The sequence below is a fragment of the Panthera onca genome, chromosome B4, assembly GCF_046562875.1.
Source record: "Panthera onca isolate mPanOnc1 chromosome B4, mPanOnc1 haplotype 2, whole genome shotgun sequence".
In the NCBI taxonomy this organism is placed as follows: domain Eukaryota; kingdom Metazoa; phylum Chordata; class Mammalia; order Carnivora; family Felidae; genus Panthera; species Panthera onca.
In genome coordinates this window covers 81992792-82005243 of record NC_138345.1, presented here as the reverse complement: position 1 = coordinate 82005243, position 12452 = coordinate 81992792, and the positions used below count along the sequence as shown (strand labels likewise).

The 12452-nt window shown below is 51.9% G+C and overlaps 2 protein-coding genes across 5 annotated transcripts; one reads left to right on the top strand and one right to left on the bottom strand.

Moving 5' to 3' along the window:
- The first annotated feature begins 1645 nt into the window (after positions 1-1645).
- On the top strand, positions 1646-7284 carry MMP19 (matrix metallopeptidase 19). Its single transcript, XM_060657341.3, has 9 exons — positions 1646-1885; positions 2200-2285; positions 3195-3325; positions 3552-3767; positions 4253-4498; positions 4932-5057; positions 5655-5819; positions 5981-6108; positions 6288-7284. Exons 1-9 carry the CDS (start codon positions 1796-1798, stop codon positions 6741-6743), a joined length of 1644 nt encoding a protein of 547 aa, XP_060513324.1. The 5' UTR covers positions 1646-1795; the 3' UTR covers positions 6744-7284.
- A 183-nt stretch (positions 7285-7467) lies between these two features.
- On the bottom strand, positions 7468-12132 carry LOC132694240 (transmembrane protein 198-like). Of its 4 annotated transcripts, none has more exons than XM_060657343.3 (5): positions 11711-12132; positions 10445-10704; positions 9269-9850; positions 8694-8854; positions 7468-8573 (listed from the first exon to the last, which is right to left on the bottom strand). In XM_060657343.3, exons 2-5 carry the CDS (start codon positions 10617-10619, stop codon positions 8436-8438), a joined length of 1056 nt encoding a protein of 351 aa, XP_060513326.3. In that variant the 5' UTR covers positions 10620-10704; positions 11711-12132; the 3' UTR covers positions 7468-8435. The 4 variants fall into 4 exon arrangements, with proteins under 4 accessions (XP_060513326.3, XP_060513327.3, XP_060513328.3 ...); XM_060657344.3 differs by having other exon boundaries at positions 8694-8851; positions 11711-11954; XM_060657345.3 differs by lacking the exon at positions 10445-10704.
- Between the last annotated feature and the right edge of the window lie 320 nt (positions 12133-12452).

The window sequence follows — 12452 nt, the reverse complement described above, 5'->3', positions numbered from 1 at the left end:
AGGGCTCAGAATTGGGATCCTACTGAGAACATGAGTTCAGTAACCCTTTCTCCCAGTCTTACCCCTACTTCCCTGCACAACATTGTATGATGCATAAGTAATAGTGGAGCCCCTAAAGTTTCCCCTAAACATTTAAAGAACAAAACTCTGAAAGTCATTAGTGTGGTGCATGGAAAGAGTATGGGTTATGGAGTCAGCAGAGGGATTTGAATATAGCCTAGATCAACTGGGAGCTCCGTGTCCTTAGTCAAGTTCCCTCTCTGGGTCTCCATTTTCTTTTACAAAAAATGTCCAGAAAAAAAAAAAAAAAAAAAAGGCCAGAATAATTCCTCTGTTCCTCTGTCCTAGGAGGGTTGTGAAAATTAAATGAGATAATAGTTAAATCACCCAACACAAAGTAAGTGTTTTAAAATGTAAGTTTTTCAGGACCTGGGTGGCTCAGTCAGTTAAACATCCATCTTTGACTCAGGTCATGATCTCACGGTTCGTGGGTTTGATCCCCATGTTGGGCTTTGCCCTGATAGAGCCTGCTTTGGATTCTCTGTCTCCTTCTCTCTCTGCCCCCTGGTCCTTCTCACATAAGCGTGTGTTCTCTGTCTCTCAAAAATAAAAAATAAAAAATAAACTTTTTTTTTTTTCATAAATAAAATGTAAGTTTTTCACTTCTTCCTTAAATAGCCCTCAAGACCCCCTCTAAACTCTGGCTCCCAACCACTCTCCCACCCCAGTTATTTGACAAAGATTCATTAAGCACCACCTGAAGCATTGAGCTGGCCTGAAGTAGGTACTAGGGAGTCAGTGGTGAATGAAGCAATCCAGACCCTGGAAAACCACTCAGTGAGCACAGTGGCTTTTCTCAGCTCTGCACTTTTACTCAAGGCCTGCACTGTCCGTGTCCCTTGGTACTGTTTTACTCCATCCAATTCTTAGCCAGGCTTCAAAGTCTGGTTTCTTGGCGAACCTCCCCACGGCCCCATGATCCTTAGGATGGGGCATCTCCTGCCTGGCATCCTGGTTCCCCTCATTTCGGGTACTTGGGTCAGCCTTGCCACAAGCTTCCACAAGCTTCCTGTGGGCAAGCTCTGGCCTTTTACTTCTTTGTACCCTTGTTAACCCCCACCCCCACCCTGACATTATGGGCTCATGAAATGCTTGAAATAATGACTTTTTGTTAAAGCAGACACAAGTAGGCTTCAAGAACATTTAAATTCCTAATTTGGTCTTGAGTACAAAGAAATTGAGACCTCATCTCTGATTCCTCCACCTGAAACCTGAGCACCTAAGCTGCTTCCTACCTCTTCACTTTTATTTTATGTTTTTCCTATCCTAGAGCAGACAGGGACCTATGAAGGTTGAAGATGAGGGGTTTGCTGCCCAGGGTTCCTGGGGCACAGGAATGTCCAACTCCAGGGGATAGCCATGGTCCCCATCCCTAGCTCTGCAGAGACTCTGCTTCTCATCCTGCCAGGATGCCCACCCCTGGGGCAGGGCAGTATGAAAAGTCTTCCCATCTCCAGCAGAGGACCCTGTGGGAATGGGCTGGGGGCCCTTCTTGATGGAAGCTCTGTGGCAGGGCAGGGGTTAATGGAGAATTGCAACATACCTCTGGGCTTAGTCACCTCCCACTGCCACTCCCCCCAATTCCCCTCCCGTTAAGTTTTGTAAAGAGGGCCAGAGACTGGAGAGTGGAAAGAACTGGAGGCAAGAGCCCCCCACCAAGCCCGACTCCCCAGGCTCCCAGAAATCTCAGGGCAGAGGACAAGGACAGCCTCTGGAGTTCCTGCCTAGTGGGACCATGAACTGGCAGTGGCTATGGCTGGGCTTCCTACTCCTTATGACAGTCTCAGGCCGGACCCTGGGGCCTTCAGGGAAGGAGGCAGCCGTGGTGAGTTCTCCACACCCCTCCCGGGGAAAGAGGGACCAAGGCCTAGGAAGGGATCGGGGTACTGCGCCACAGTCCCATCTAGGCCTCCATCCTGAACTTCAACGTGCCTCTCCCTTCCTTTACTTTATGATCTATTCTGGCCCATCTCCCACTCCTTGCCTTTGTTCTACCTGAGCCCCTTCCTGAAGGTGCCTCTCTCCTTTAATCCTTCCATGTCTGTCCTCCCCTATCCTTATGGATCTGTTGGATCACTGAGAAGCTTTACCCTAAGACTAACTCCCTTTTTATTCTGCTTACCCTGACCCCCATCATAGGATTACCTGTTGCAGTATGGATACCTACAGAAGCCTCTCGAAGGACCTGATGACTTCAAGCCAGAAGATATCATGGAGGCTCTGAGGTGAGAGGTCATAAGGCACATGCTGTAAAGGTTGAGGTTGCAAGGTCATCTTTCCTTCTTCTCATCTCTTCCTCTCCCCAGGCCCACTTCTGCCTGACCCAAATCCATGTCAGGGATCTAGGGAATAGGACACACCATAGTTTGGGTGGTGAGGTGTGGAGTGAGATGAGGATCAAAGATGAGGAGCAGTCATTGGGTCTTCCTAAGCCCTAAGCATCGCTTTGGGGGCTCCATTCCACATCATATCCAATATACTATTAGTGACATCCCACATGAAGTATGATTTGTATGTAAAGCTATGAGTTGGGTTGAATTGGAGTTGAGTTGTTGACATGATGTTGCTTTTTGTAGACTTTTAAGTCAGCATTTACTTATATTTTGAAGTTTTCTTTTTATATTTTGGATCTAACGGATAGTTTTTCTTTCTGCTTTCGGTTATGTTTACAGTCCCTTCAAAAACCACGATGCCTGACATGCCTATGGGATGAAATTGCCCCAGAGCAGGCTGGGCTGGGGGGGGGGGGGTTGTCTAGCCAGGAGGACAAGGCTGAGGGAGGACAGGCCCTCAGGTGGGATCAGAGGTGGGAGAGTCTCCAGAGCAGGGGGACGGGACACTTCCTCAGGAGAAGGTTAGAAATTGTAGGGGAAGAGGGCTACACCTGAGGGAAACCTAACACAAATAAGAGACGGAAGATGAGGAGATGAAGCTGGAGTATCGCTATTTCTGCAGAACTGGAGAGAAAGTCCTAGTTATGAGGACTGGATACTGGAGTGATCCCATCAGCTTCAGAGATTCTGTGCCATTCTCTGCTACCACTTTGGGCAGCAGGTGGCCAGAGAGCTTTCCCCAGCTTCCAGTCATTCCAGATTCCCCTGCTCTGCTGGGCCCATCATTCTTCCTCTTCTCAGAGCTTTTCAGGAAGCATCTGAGCTGCCAGTGTCAGGTCAGCTGGATGATGCCACAAGGGCCCGCATGAGGCAGCCCCGTTGTGGCCTGGAGGACCCCTTCAACCAGAAGACCCTTAAATACCTCCTGCTGGGTGAGGACTGAGACTGGGAAAGGGAGGGAAAGGAGGGGGTGGCATGGCTCTGGAGTACAGGTGACATTGGGACAGCTCAGTGTTGAATGGATGATCACCTGGTGATTACCTGATCATCACCTGCCTGGAGACATAGCTTTGCTGAATGAATGCCCAGACTCAGGGGATCTTTCTGGGGCTGGCAAGGGATCTGTGTTTCTAACCTATTTTCTGGTCTAATAACCAGGCCGCTGGAGAAAGAAGCACCTGACCTTCCGCATCTTGAACCTGCCTTCCACCCTCCCACCCCACACAGCCCGGGAAGCCCTGCTTCAAGCTTTCCAGTACTGGAGCAATGTGGCTCCCCTGACCTTCCGGGAGGTGCAGGCTGGCTGGGCTGACATCCGTCTCTCTTTCCATGGCCGCCAGAGCCGGTACTGCTCCAATTCCTTTGATGGGCCTGGTAGGTACCAGCTCTTGGCTCCCACATCACAGGCCTCGAGATTATCTCTGTCCCCTTGAGCTAGTGACTCTGGAACCTTAATGTTCAGTCTGCCGCCTATGTCCAACTGCACCCTACACTCTCTAACTACCTTCTAATATTCCTTTGGGGAGCAGTTGGTCACCTCCCTGGGGCCTTATCAAGCCTCCTCTTTGAAGCTTATGTCTTATTCCTTGGTCTAAGTTCCCCTTCTCAAGGCACATCTCAGAGAGGATTGGGCCAGAGAGAAGAGAGTGGTTGGGAGGTACAGAAACAGAGTGATGGGCATCCCAGAGAGAAGTGGGTGATGACAGGGGATCTGAAAGGTGAGAGAGAGAGAGGCATGCAGGAGACTGAAAGTAGATGGAATTTTAAGGGAATGGAGAAATTGGGGGTTATAATAGGCAGGGGATGCTCTAGCCTAGGAGACTCTGACCTCATTCCTGTTCACCCTTGCCTTTGTCCAGGGAGGGTCCTGGCCCATGCTGACATCCCAGAGCTGGGCAGTGTGCACTTTGATGAAGATGAACTCTGGACGGAGAGGACTTACCGGGGAGTGAACCTGCGCATCATTGCAGCCCACGAACTGGGCCATGCCCTGGGGCTTGGGCACTCCCGATATACACAGGCCCTCATGGCCCCTGTCTATGCTGGTTATCGGCCCCACTTCAAGCTGCACCCGGATGATGTGGCAGGGATTCAGGCTTTATATGGTTAGTCTTTTCCCCCAGTGATCATGAGGGTCAGTGTGACCAGCATCTCTTCAGGCTTATAGAGACAGGTCTAACCTCCATGGCAGGAAATGACTTGTCTTCTTCTCTTCCTCCTACCCAGTTATTCAGGCATCTTCATTTTCAGGAGCTGTTTTTCTGACACTTCCATGTCTGATCTTCCTTCCAGGCCTCTCTCCCCTCTTGCCCTTTCTTGGGAATGAAGAATGAATATTCCAGCAAACTTCCTTCTCCCTTTCTGGTGCCTGTCAACACTATCAATTGATATCAATATGATCTTGCTTCCCATCAAGAGAAACACTCTAGGATTCCCTTTTCCCCTTTATACAGGGCCTCTGAGCCAAACTTACAGAAGAGTGGGGGGAGGTCAGTTGCTATGAGTTCTCTCCTTGAACAGCATCATGCTACCTTGCAGGGAAGAAGAGCCCAGAGACAGAGGATGAGGAAGAAGAGATGGAGCTCCCCACTGTACCACACGTGCCTACAGAACCCAGTCCCATGCCAGACCCCTGCAGTGGTGAACTGGATGCCGTGATGCTGGGTGAGGCCCTTCCCTTTCAGGCTATAGGTGGGCAGTGGCAGCAGCCCACTCACTTGAGACTTGGACAAATGGGAATGACATGGAACCTCAGCATGAGCAACAGGGGTTAGATACCCAGCAGAGGTTAGTGGCCATGGAAGGAGGCATGTGGCATGGGGAGGGAGGCTTCAGAGCCAAATTAAAGGTGGGTTAGGCAGGCATTTACCTCGGTTGCCTCCCTATAAGGGTCACTAAAACACATCTGGTAATCTAGCAAGATGGAGAAAACTATATTTACTGGAATGTCTATTAGAGAGCGTGTTATACATGCATGGAAGGACAACTTGGAAGCTATTGGAATGGAAGGTGAGGTCCCCAAAGGGGATCAGCTATCTGCAGGGCTTTTGTTTTATTGTTCAGAGCTAAGCTGCTCTGAACAGCAAAGAGGCTGAACCCGGAGTCTTCCTTCTCTACCTTTAATCTTCTCTTTGAATTAACGTTGAGTGAATTTCTGAGGGACCAGCCTGTGGGATGAAGGCAGATTATCAGCTTGTCTGAGGTATCCACAAGTCTTTATTTGACCCATCTCTTTTTGACTTGACACACTTTTGCTCTCAGGGCCCCGTGGGAAGACTTATGCCTTCAAGGGGAACTACGTGTGGACTGTGACAGATTCAGGGCTGGGTCCCTTGTTCCAAGTGTCTGCCCTTTGGGAGGGGCTCCCAGGAAACCTAGATGCTGCTGTCTACTCTCCTCGAACACAATGGATTCACTTCTTTAAGGGTAAAGGGACTAGTTTACAGTGTGTTACCTGAGGAGGGCCTACCATTAAAGAAGCCATAAAAGGGAGGGAGAGATGAGAAGTTCCTGAAGGGTGGAATGGGAGGACCGAAAGCTATCACCTGAAGACAGAGATGACTTGTTCTTTCCTTACATGCACTCAGGAGACAAGGTGTGGCGCTATATTAATTTCAAGATGTCTCCTGGCTTTCCCAAGAAGCTGAATAAGGTAGACCCCCACCTGGATGCAGCTCTCTATTGGCCTTTCAATAAAAAGGTGTTCCTCTTTAAGGTAAACAGTTCAAAGCAAGGGCAAACAGCTTCTTAGGAGGGGTGGGCTACCTCACACTGAGAAGCCAACTTGCTGTTGAGGGGAGATCATCTGCAGCTGCGGTGGGTTGGGGTTAGACCTCTGGGGATCCTTAAGCTCTCTCCTCATCCTCTTCTCTTCCCTACCCACCCCACACCTAGGGCTCCGGGTACTGGCAGTGGGACGAGCTGGCCCGAACTGACTTCAGCCACTACCCTAAACCAATCAAGGGATTGTTTACAGGAGTGCCAGACCAGCCCTCTGCTGCTATGGGTTGGCGGGATGGCCATGTCTACTTCTTCAAGGGTAAACAGTACTGGCGCCTCAACCAGCAGCTTCGAGTAGAGAAAGGCTATCCCAGAGATACCGCCCACAATTGGATGCACTGTCGTCCCCAGACCTCAGACAATACTCCATTGGGTGGGAACACCACTCCTTCAGGGACTGACAACTCAGCCATAGGAACAAACTTGGATACCACTTCCTCAGCCATAGATACCACCCTGAACACAGCCCCCTCAGCCAGAGACCCAACCTTGGACATTACCCCCTCAGCCACAGTCTCCACCACCCTTTCATTCCCTGGTAATGTCACCCTCGCAGATGATAAGATGTGAAGCAAATGTCTGCTCACTAGGCAGGAGGGCTGCACCAGGGGCATGCCGTAGACCCCAGGCCTCTAACTCCTAGCCACCACTCCTCTGTGCTCTTTCCCTCCTGGGCAGTGACTCCCTAACTCTGGGTCAGCCTCTAGACATTTTTCCTCCATCCTAGATAGCACTTCCAGCTGTGTTATCTATTCTCTGGAAGACAGTGGTAGAAGGAAGGCACCACTCAGGCCCCTGGCTTACAGGCAGCAAAGCTGGGAAGCTAAATGCCTGGGTCCGGTTCTTCCTAGATAAAGTGCAAGGAAACAGCATGGCCAGTAAAATGAGCAAGGGCTTTGGAACACTTGAGAATCACATTTACTTGCTGATGACTTTGGACAAGTTAACTAACCTCACTGAGCCTCAGATTCCCCATCTGCAAAATAAGGTGGATACCAATCCTGAAGGGTTATTGCATTAAATGAAATACTATTTGTGAAGTATATGGCACAGTGTCTGGCACATTTGTGCTTAATAAAGGCTAACTCCATGTTCATTAGGGAGGACTGAACAGTTCTTCCTCTGGCTGTGTGTGTGTGTAGCTGTGTGTACCGTAGTCCAATCTGATAAGATCATATCAGACCTTTAGGGGACAGAGGACTTGTCAGTCTGGCTAACTGGGGATGCAAAAAAAAAAAAAAAAAAAAAAAAAGAAAAAGAAAAAAACAGCAACAGCAGAGGCTGGACTCCCTGGTTCAGTGTTCAATGCCATTTTATTCACGTGCTCCCATGTTCTTCTTCCCACCCATCCTAGCTTTGTTGCCCAGGGGAGGAATATATCTTCCTTCATGCTGTCTGGAGAACCAGGAAACAGACTTTGAGCGGGAGAATCAGAGGAGGGAGAGTTAGAATGGGTTAGTGGGTGGGACAAAGTTCTAGTTAAGGAGATTAGCATCACCTACAATGAGAAGCAGAGAAGGCACTTGTCTCCTGTGCAGCCTTGAAGACCAGGCTACTTTGGGCAAAAGGGCAAGACTCTGGCATGTGGGCCAATGCTTTCTCCTTGGGGCAAATAGCCAGCTTTTGGGGGAGGCAGGTGCTGTTCCATACATTGCCCCATCGTCTTCCCTACATTAAGGAGGGAAAAGGAAGCACCATGGAGGACAGTACTCCCAACTGACGTAGGAGAAGGAGGCTTGAGCCTATGGGACTCAGGAGTAAAGGCTAACCAGGAAGCCAACTACCTTTTAATGAGAGAGGCCTAGGGATTAGGTGATCCTAGAGTTCCTCTGTGTCCTTCTCCCCATCAAAAAGCTATCAAGTGCTTTAGGGGGCTTCCTGATTTTCAATAGGTCCTAAAACAACAAAACTCCTTATTTTACCATTGTGAGGCACACCAAGGCAAGTATATAAAAGGCTATTTGGGTAAGGGCTCTCCTTGGTTTAAAGGGAATTAGAAAGTCAGTTACTTTAGGGACCAGGGCACCTCTATTTTTGGAAGAGGTAGGTTCTCCTACTTCCATTCTTCTCCCCTCCCCACGAGATTCTCCTTTACCTGTCCCTGAAACATATCCCTACAGGGTTGGTCTGGGTTGGAGTACAGATTCTATCCCCAATCTGAGAGGTGGGGAAGTTTGTGTGTGTGTCCTGTGGGCTCAGGCCTTGCACATTTGGGTGTTCCCAGGCTCTTGCTGGGGTGGAAGCCTCAGTGGAGGTTTAGGCTCAGGTATGGGTGGAACCAGAAGGTGTGGTGAGGGGTACAGTGGAACCACAGTCAGAATCCAAGTCCAGGACGGTGTGCGGGGCTGTGGCCCGGGTGCCTGGTCCCAGTTGGCGCTCTCGAAGGCTCTGGAGATAACTCTGGAGAGGCACAGGGCAGAGAAGGCAGAAGGAAGGGCCTAGGTCAGAGCCCCCCTCCCACCCCGACCAGCCCTGAGTGCCCTCTGCCCCATCCCCAGGTGTGCCCCTCCCCTCACTCACAGGAGCCAGACTATCAGCAGGGCTCCGGCCGTTGTGGGGGAGCTGGCGCCGGTAACTGCCCTCACAGAGCCCCACCCCAGGGGATGTTCGGTGCCACTTGGCCTCTTGCTGGCGGATCCGAAGGAGTTGAAGATGCCTTCGCTGGTGGCTCAAGACCACTGCTTGGGAGGGGGCAATACAGACTCAGGCCTCTTTAGACCCTAAATCCCACCCCCAAACACACTCACCCTCGACAGAAACCCATTTGTTCTTCCTGTTCTGGGTCTCTCAAACCTCATCTTTCCCCTGGTTATTCTAAAAGAAACTCTTCTTTGGAATCCTCCTACACTTTCCTCCTGGACTTCCCTGAGATATTCCTTTCCTTCTGTAACGGTCCCCAGTAACTAACTCCTCCTTATTCCCTCTGACAATTTTTCCTCATTCTCACCCAGACGGTTGGTTCCTCCAACTCTAACTTTCTTCCGATGCCCTGCCCCATTCACCTTAGACACTTCCCCCCTCTTCCCTCCCATCAAGTCTGGGAACTGGGGACATGGGCACAGGTTAGCTGCTTCTGTACCATGGCACTAACTCACCATTGGCGTGGCCTCCATGTTCCTCATCCATGAGCTTCCACTGGGCCAGGGCCCCAAGGGCCCCCAGGGCTGGCCAGGTGCCCAGCAAGACCCAGCTATACCAGCAGAGAGGAGGCAAGGCTGGAAGTGCCTGCAAGCGTTGGCCCAGCCGACTGCCCAGTGCCAGCCCCTCTAGGAAGTAGTCAGCACAGGCCACCAGCACCGCAGCACCCAGCAGGGCCGTGCCCAGAACTGTGAATGGACGTGGCCACCGAAGCGTGAGCAGGGCTCCCAGCAGTGCCAGCCCCACCAGCCCCCCAGCTGGCACCCAGGCTGAAGGTGGTTGGTAGATGGGCTCTGTGCCCAGCAGGGCCCCGGCACCCAGGGTTAGGCCTAGCAGGAGACCAGTCAGGAAGAGCCCAACGCTGCGAACCAACATGGTGACCAGGCCACAGAGGAGTCCGATGCCCAGCGCAATGCCCGCGCTCACCTCCAGGCTCAGCTGTGTCTCTAGCACTCGCTCCTTGTGGCACAGCAGGAAGATCACCAGAGCTCCTGACAGCAGGCCCGAGAGAAACATTACTGCCTTGAAGCAGCGGTAGCCTGGGAAGGGAGGCAGGAGGCACTGAGAGACAGAAAGGGGGCATCTACAGGGATGACTCTGATGAATTACAAGGGAGAGGAGTGGCTAACGAGAAGCAGAAGACAGGAGCAGCAACCCAGGGACCAAAAGGCAAGGGGTAAAAAGGGATCATCTCAGGGAGGGCAGGGACCCTTCAAAACCTGTGAGGGGTGGGAGGAAAAATTAGGAGGAAAGATGGACATGTTGAGGGAAATAACTATAGAAAAAGGGTTTAGTCCTTCCAGGGATGGCAGAAGGAATCAGCACAGGCTGATTCAGGTTATTGGGGAAGGGTTGAAGAATCATGGAGGATAATGTGGGAATGGAGTTTTGAGGTAGGAGGGAAGGGTGAAGCAAGTGATAGTTGCCAGGGGTCAGAGTCAGGGGGCATGGATGTGTGTGTGTGTGGGGGGGTGGACAAGAAGAGCTGGCAAGAGCAGCAGGGGCTACACTGAAGGTAGGCATCCCCTAATAGAGGAGTAGAGGTGGCCTAGGAGCAAAGAAGAAAGTTCCCATCATCCTTGAGGATGAGAGTCTTGGGCAGCTGCCCCCCAGAATCCTGGCCCTGCCCTCACCGAAGCAGCAGTAGATGATTCCAAAGCAGCAGCAAAGAGCACACACCAGGGCGGGTGCCAGTTCAGGATTGTCCTGGGGTTCCAAGACACATCTTGGGTCTGGAGGCTCTGGGAGTTGTTGATTAAAGGGCCTGGGGTCAGAGGTCATGGCCAGGGGCAGCAAGGCTTCCTCCATGGCCGAAGAAAAGGTGATCACAGAGGGGAAGGTCAGTGTCAGCTTCTCTCATCCATCCATGAATGTCTTGAGGGGGTTGGGAAACCTGCAAGGGGGTAGGGGGCAGGAACTTAGGTGCCCATGAATCTTGAGGATTCTGTACCTCTATGTCTTACGAAGAAAGGCCCATTTCAAGAGGGAGCATGGACTTGCTGGGGTAACTGAAAAAATCTACAGGAGTGGGTCAAGGGGAGCTGGCTGTCTCTTTACTAACCTCTGAAACAAGGACACTAAGTGAAACTTAAACTAAACTCTTATAAGGTAATGAGACTTTGTTCCCTAGCTTTCCAGGGTGGGAAGAGTCAGAAGTCCTAAGTGGGTGGAAGGAGGGGCCCAGGGGCATTAGTGGGACTGGGAACTGAAGGTTCAGCCGCCTGTTCGAGCTAAAAACAAAGCTTGCCCAATCTGCAGCTGGAACTCAAAACGACCCTACCGGACTGGGAAAGGTGGGGTTAATCCTGGGGGGAGGAGGAGAAACAGGAGAGAATGAGTCATAGTGGGGTCTCTGGACAGCTGCTCCAACCCCAGGGAAGGAAGACTTAAAAAGAAGCATATCAAAAAAGTTTGGGACAAGGAATCAGAGACAGTTCCCGCACTTTGTCAAGGTTCTGAAGCCTCGGCTTCATAGGTAGATGGAGTTAAGTTGGGGGAAGGGGTATCCGGCCACAGTCCAATTCCCATGGTCCCTCTTGGACTAAGCAGGCACCTTGCCCGCAGACATCTCACATCCTGGTAGCCTCTTGCTCCTCCCCTCAGGACACTGGTGGGACTTTTCCTACCCGCTCCCCTTTCCCCAGGGGTGTCAGGGTTGCCAGTGGGGTTTGAATTCAGTTCCTGGAAGGAGAACACCAAGGAAGGGCTGGTTTTGGGAGCACTGTGGGAGTGGGGTAGGGTGGATGCAGGCACTTTCATCTGTCTTCTTTTGGACATCAAGGTCCTAACAGGCTGGAGGGTTGGCGTGGGGAATCCCTGGGGCTCCTCACCTCAATCCGCTTGGAAGTCTAGGGACCCTAAATAAGGAGAGGGTTGGGGAAGGAGTGTTAACTACTCACCACCCTGCCAGGACTCAGGAGAGGAGGGGGTAGAAGTGCTTCCCTAACCCCCCTGCTGCATCCTTGCCCGGAGGTCCTAGGCGTCGGGGCGGCTGTCGGGCGTGGGCACCCCCAGGGCCACTCTGTTCGTTGCCCCCCTAAACTCTTGCAAGTCGTAGCCCAAGCCCTGAGAGCTAAATGCAATCAGCCTAGGGGGTGGAGGAAGGGGACAGGGTGTGTGTGTGAGGGTGGGGGAGTGGGGGTGACATCACGGGGCGGGCCCCTCCAACTCTTTTCCCTATGTGTGGGGGGACCCAGTTTGCCCACTGATCTAAGATGGGACCAGAGACCCTCGCAACCATAGCAGGGAAGGGTTTGGGGGCACCACACGAAGTTGAAGAAAACGTCTCTGAATACTTAGGCGATAACTCGACAATTAGAAGCTCTCAAAGCCCCAACGGGGGTCCCAGCGTCCCCCTAGTCCCGGCTTGGTTTCTTCCACTTCCCAGAGAATTGGAGTATTGTCTTCTGGAGAACCTGGTGGTCGAGACGGGGACCCGGGGAAGGGGCTTTTACAGGACTGGGGGCGCCGGCGAGGGGCTCATGGGCGGAAAAGCTTGCGGAGCAAGACGGGGTCTGGAAGGGGACTAACGAGAGAGGCGTGTGCAGAGGAGGGGACCAACAGAGAGGGGACCCAAGCCTGGTCTGCGTGGGGGCGGGGGCGCGTGTCGACGTCGACCGAGAGCAGCTCGGTATGCAAATG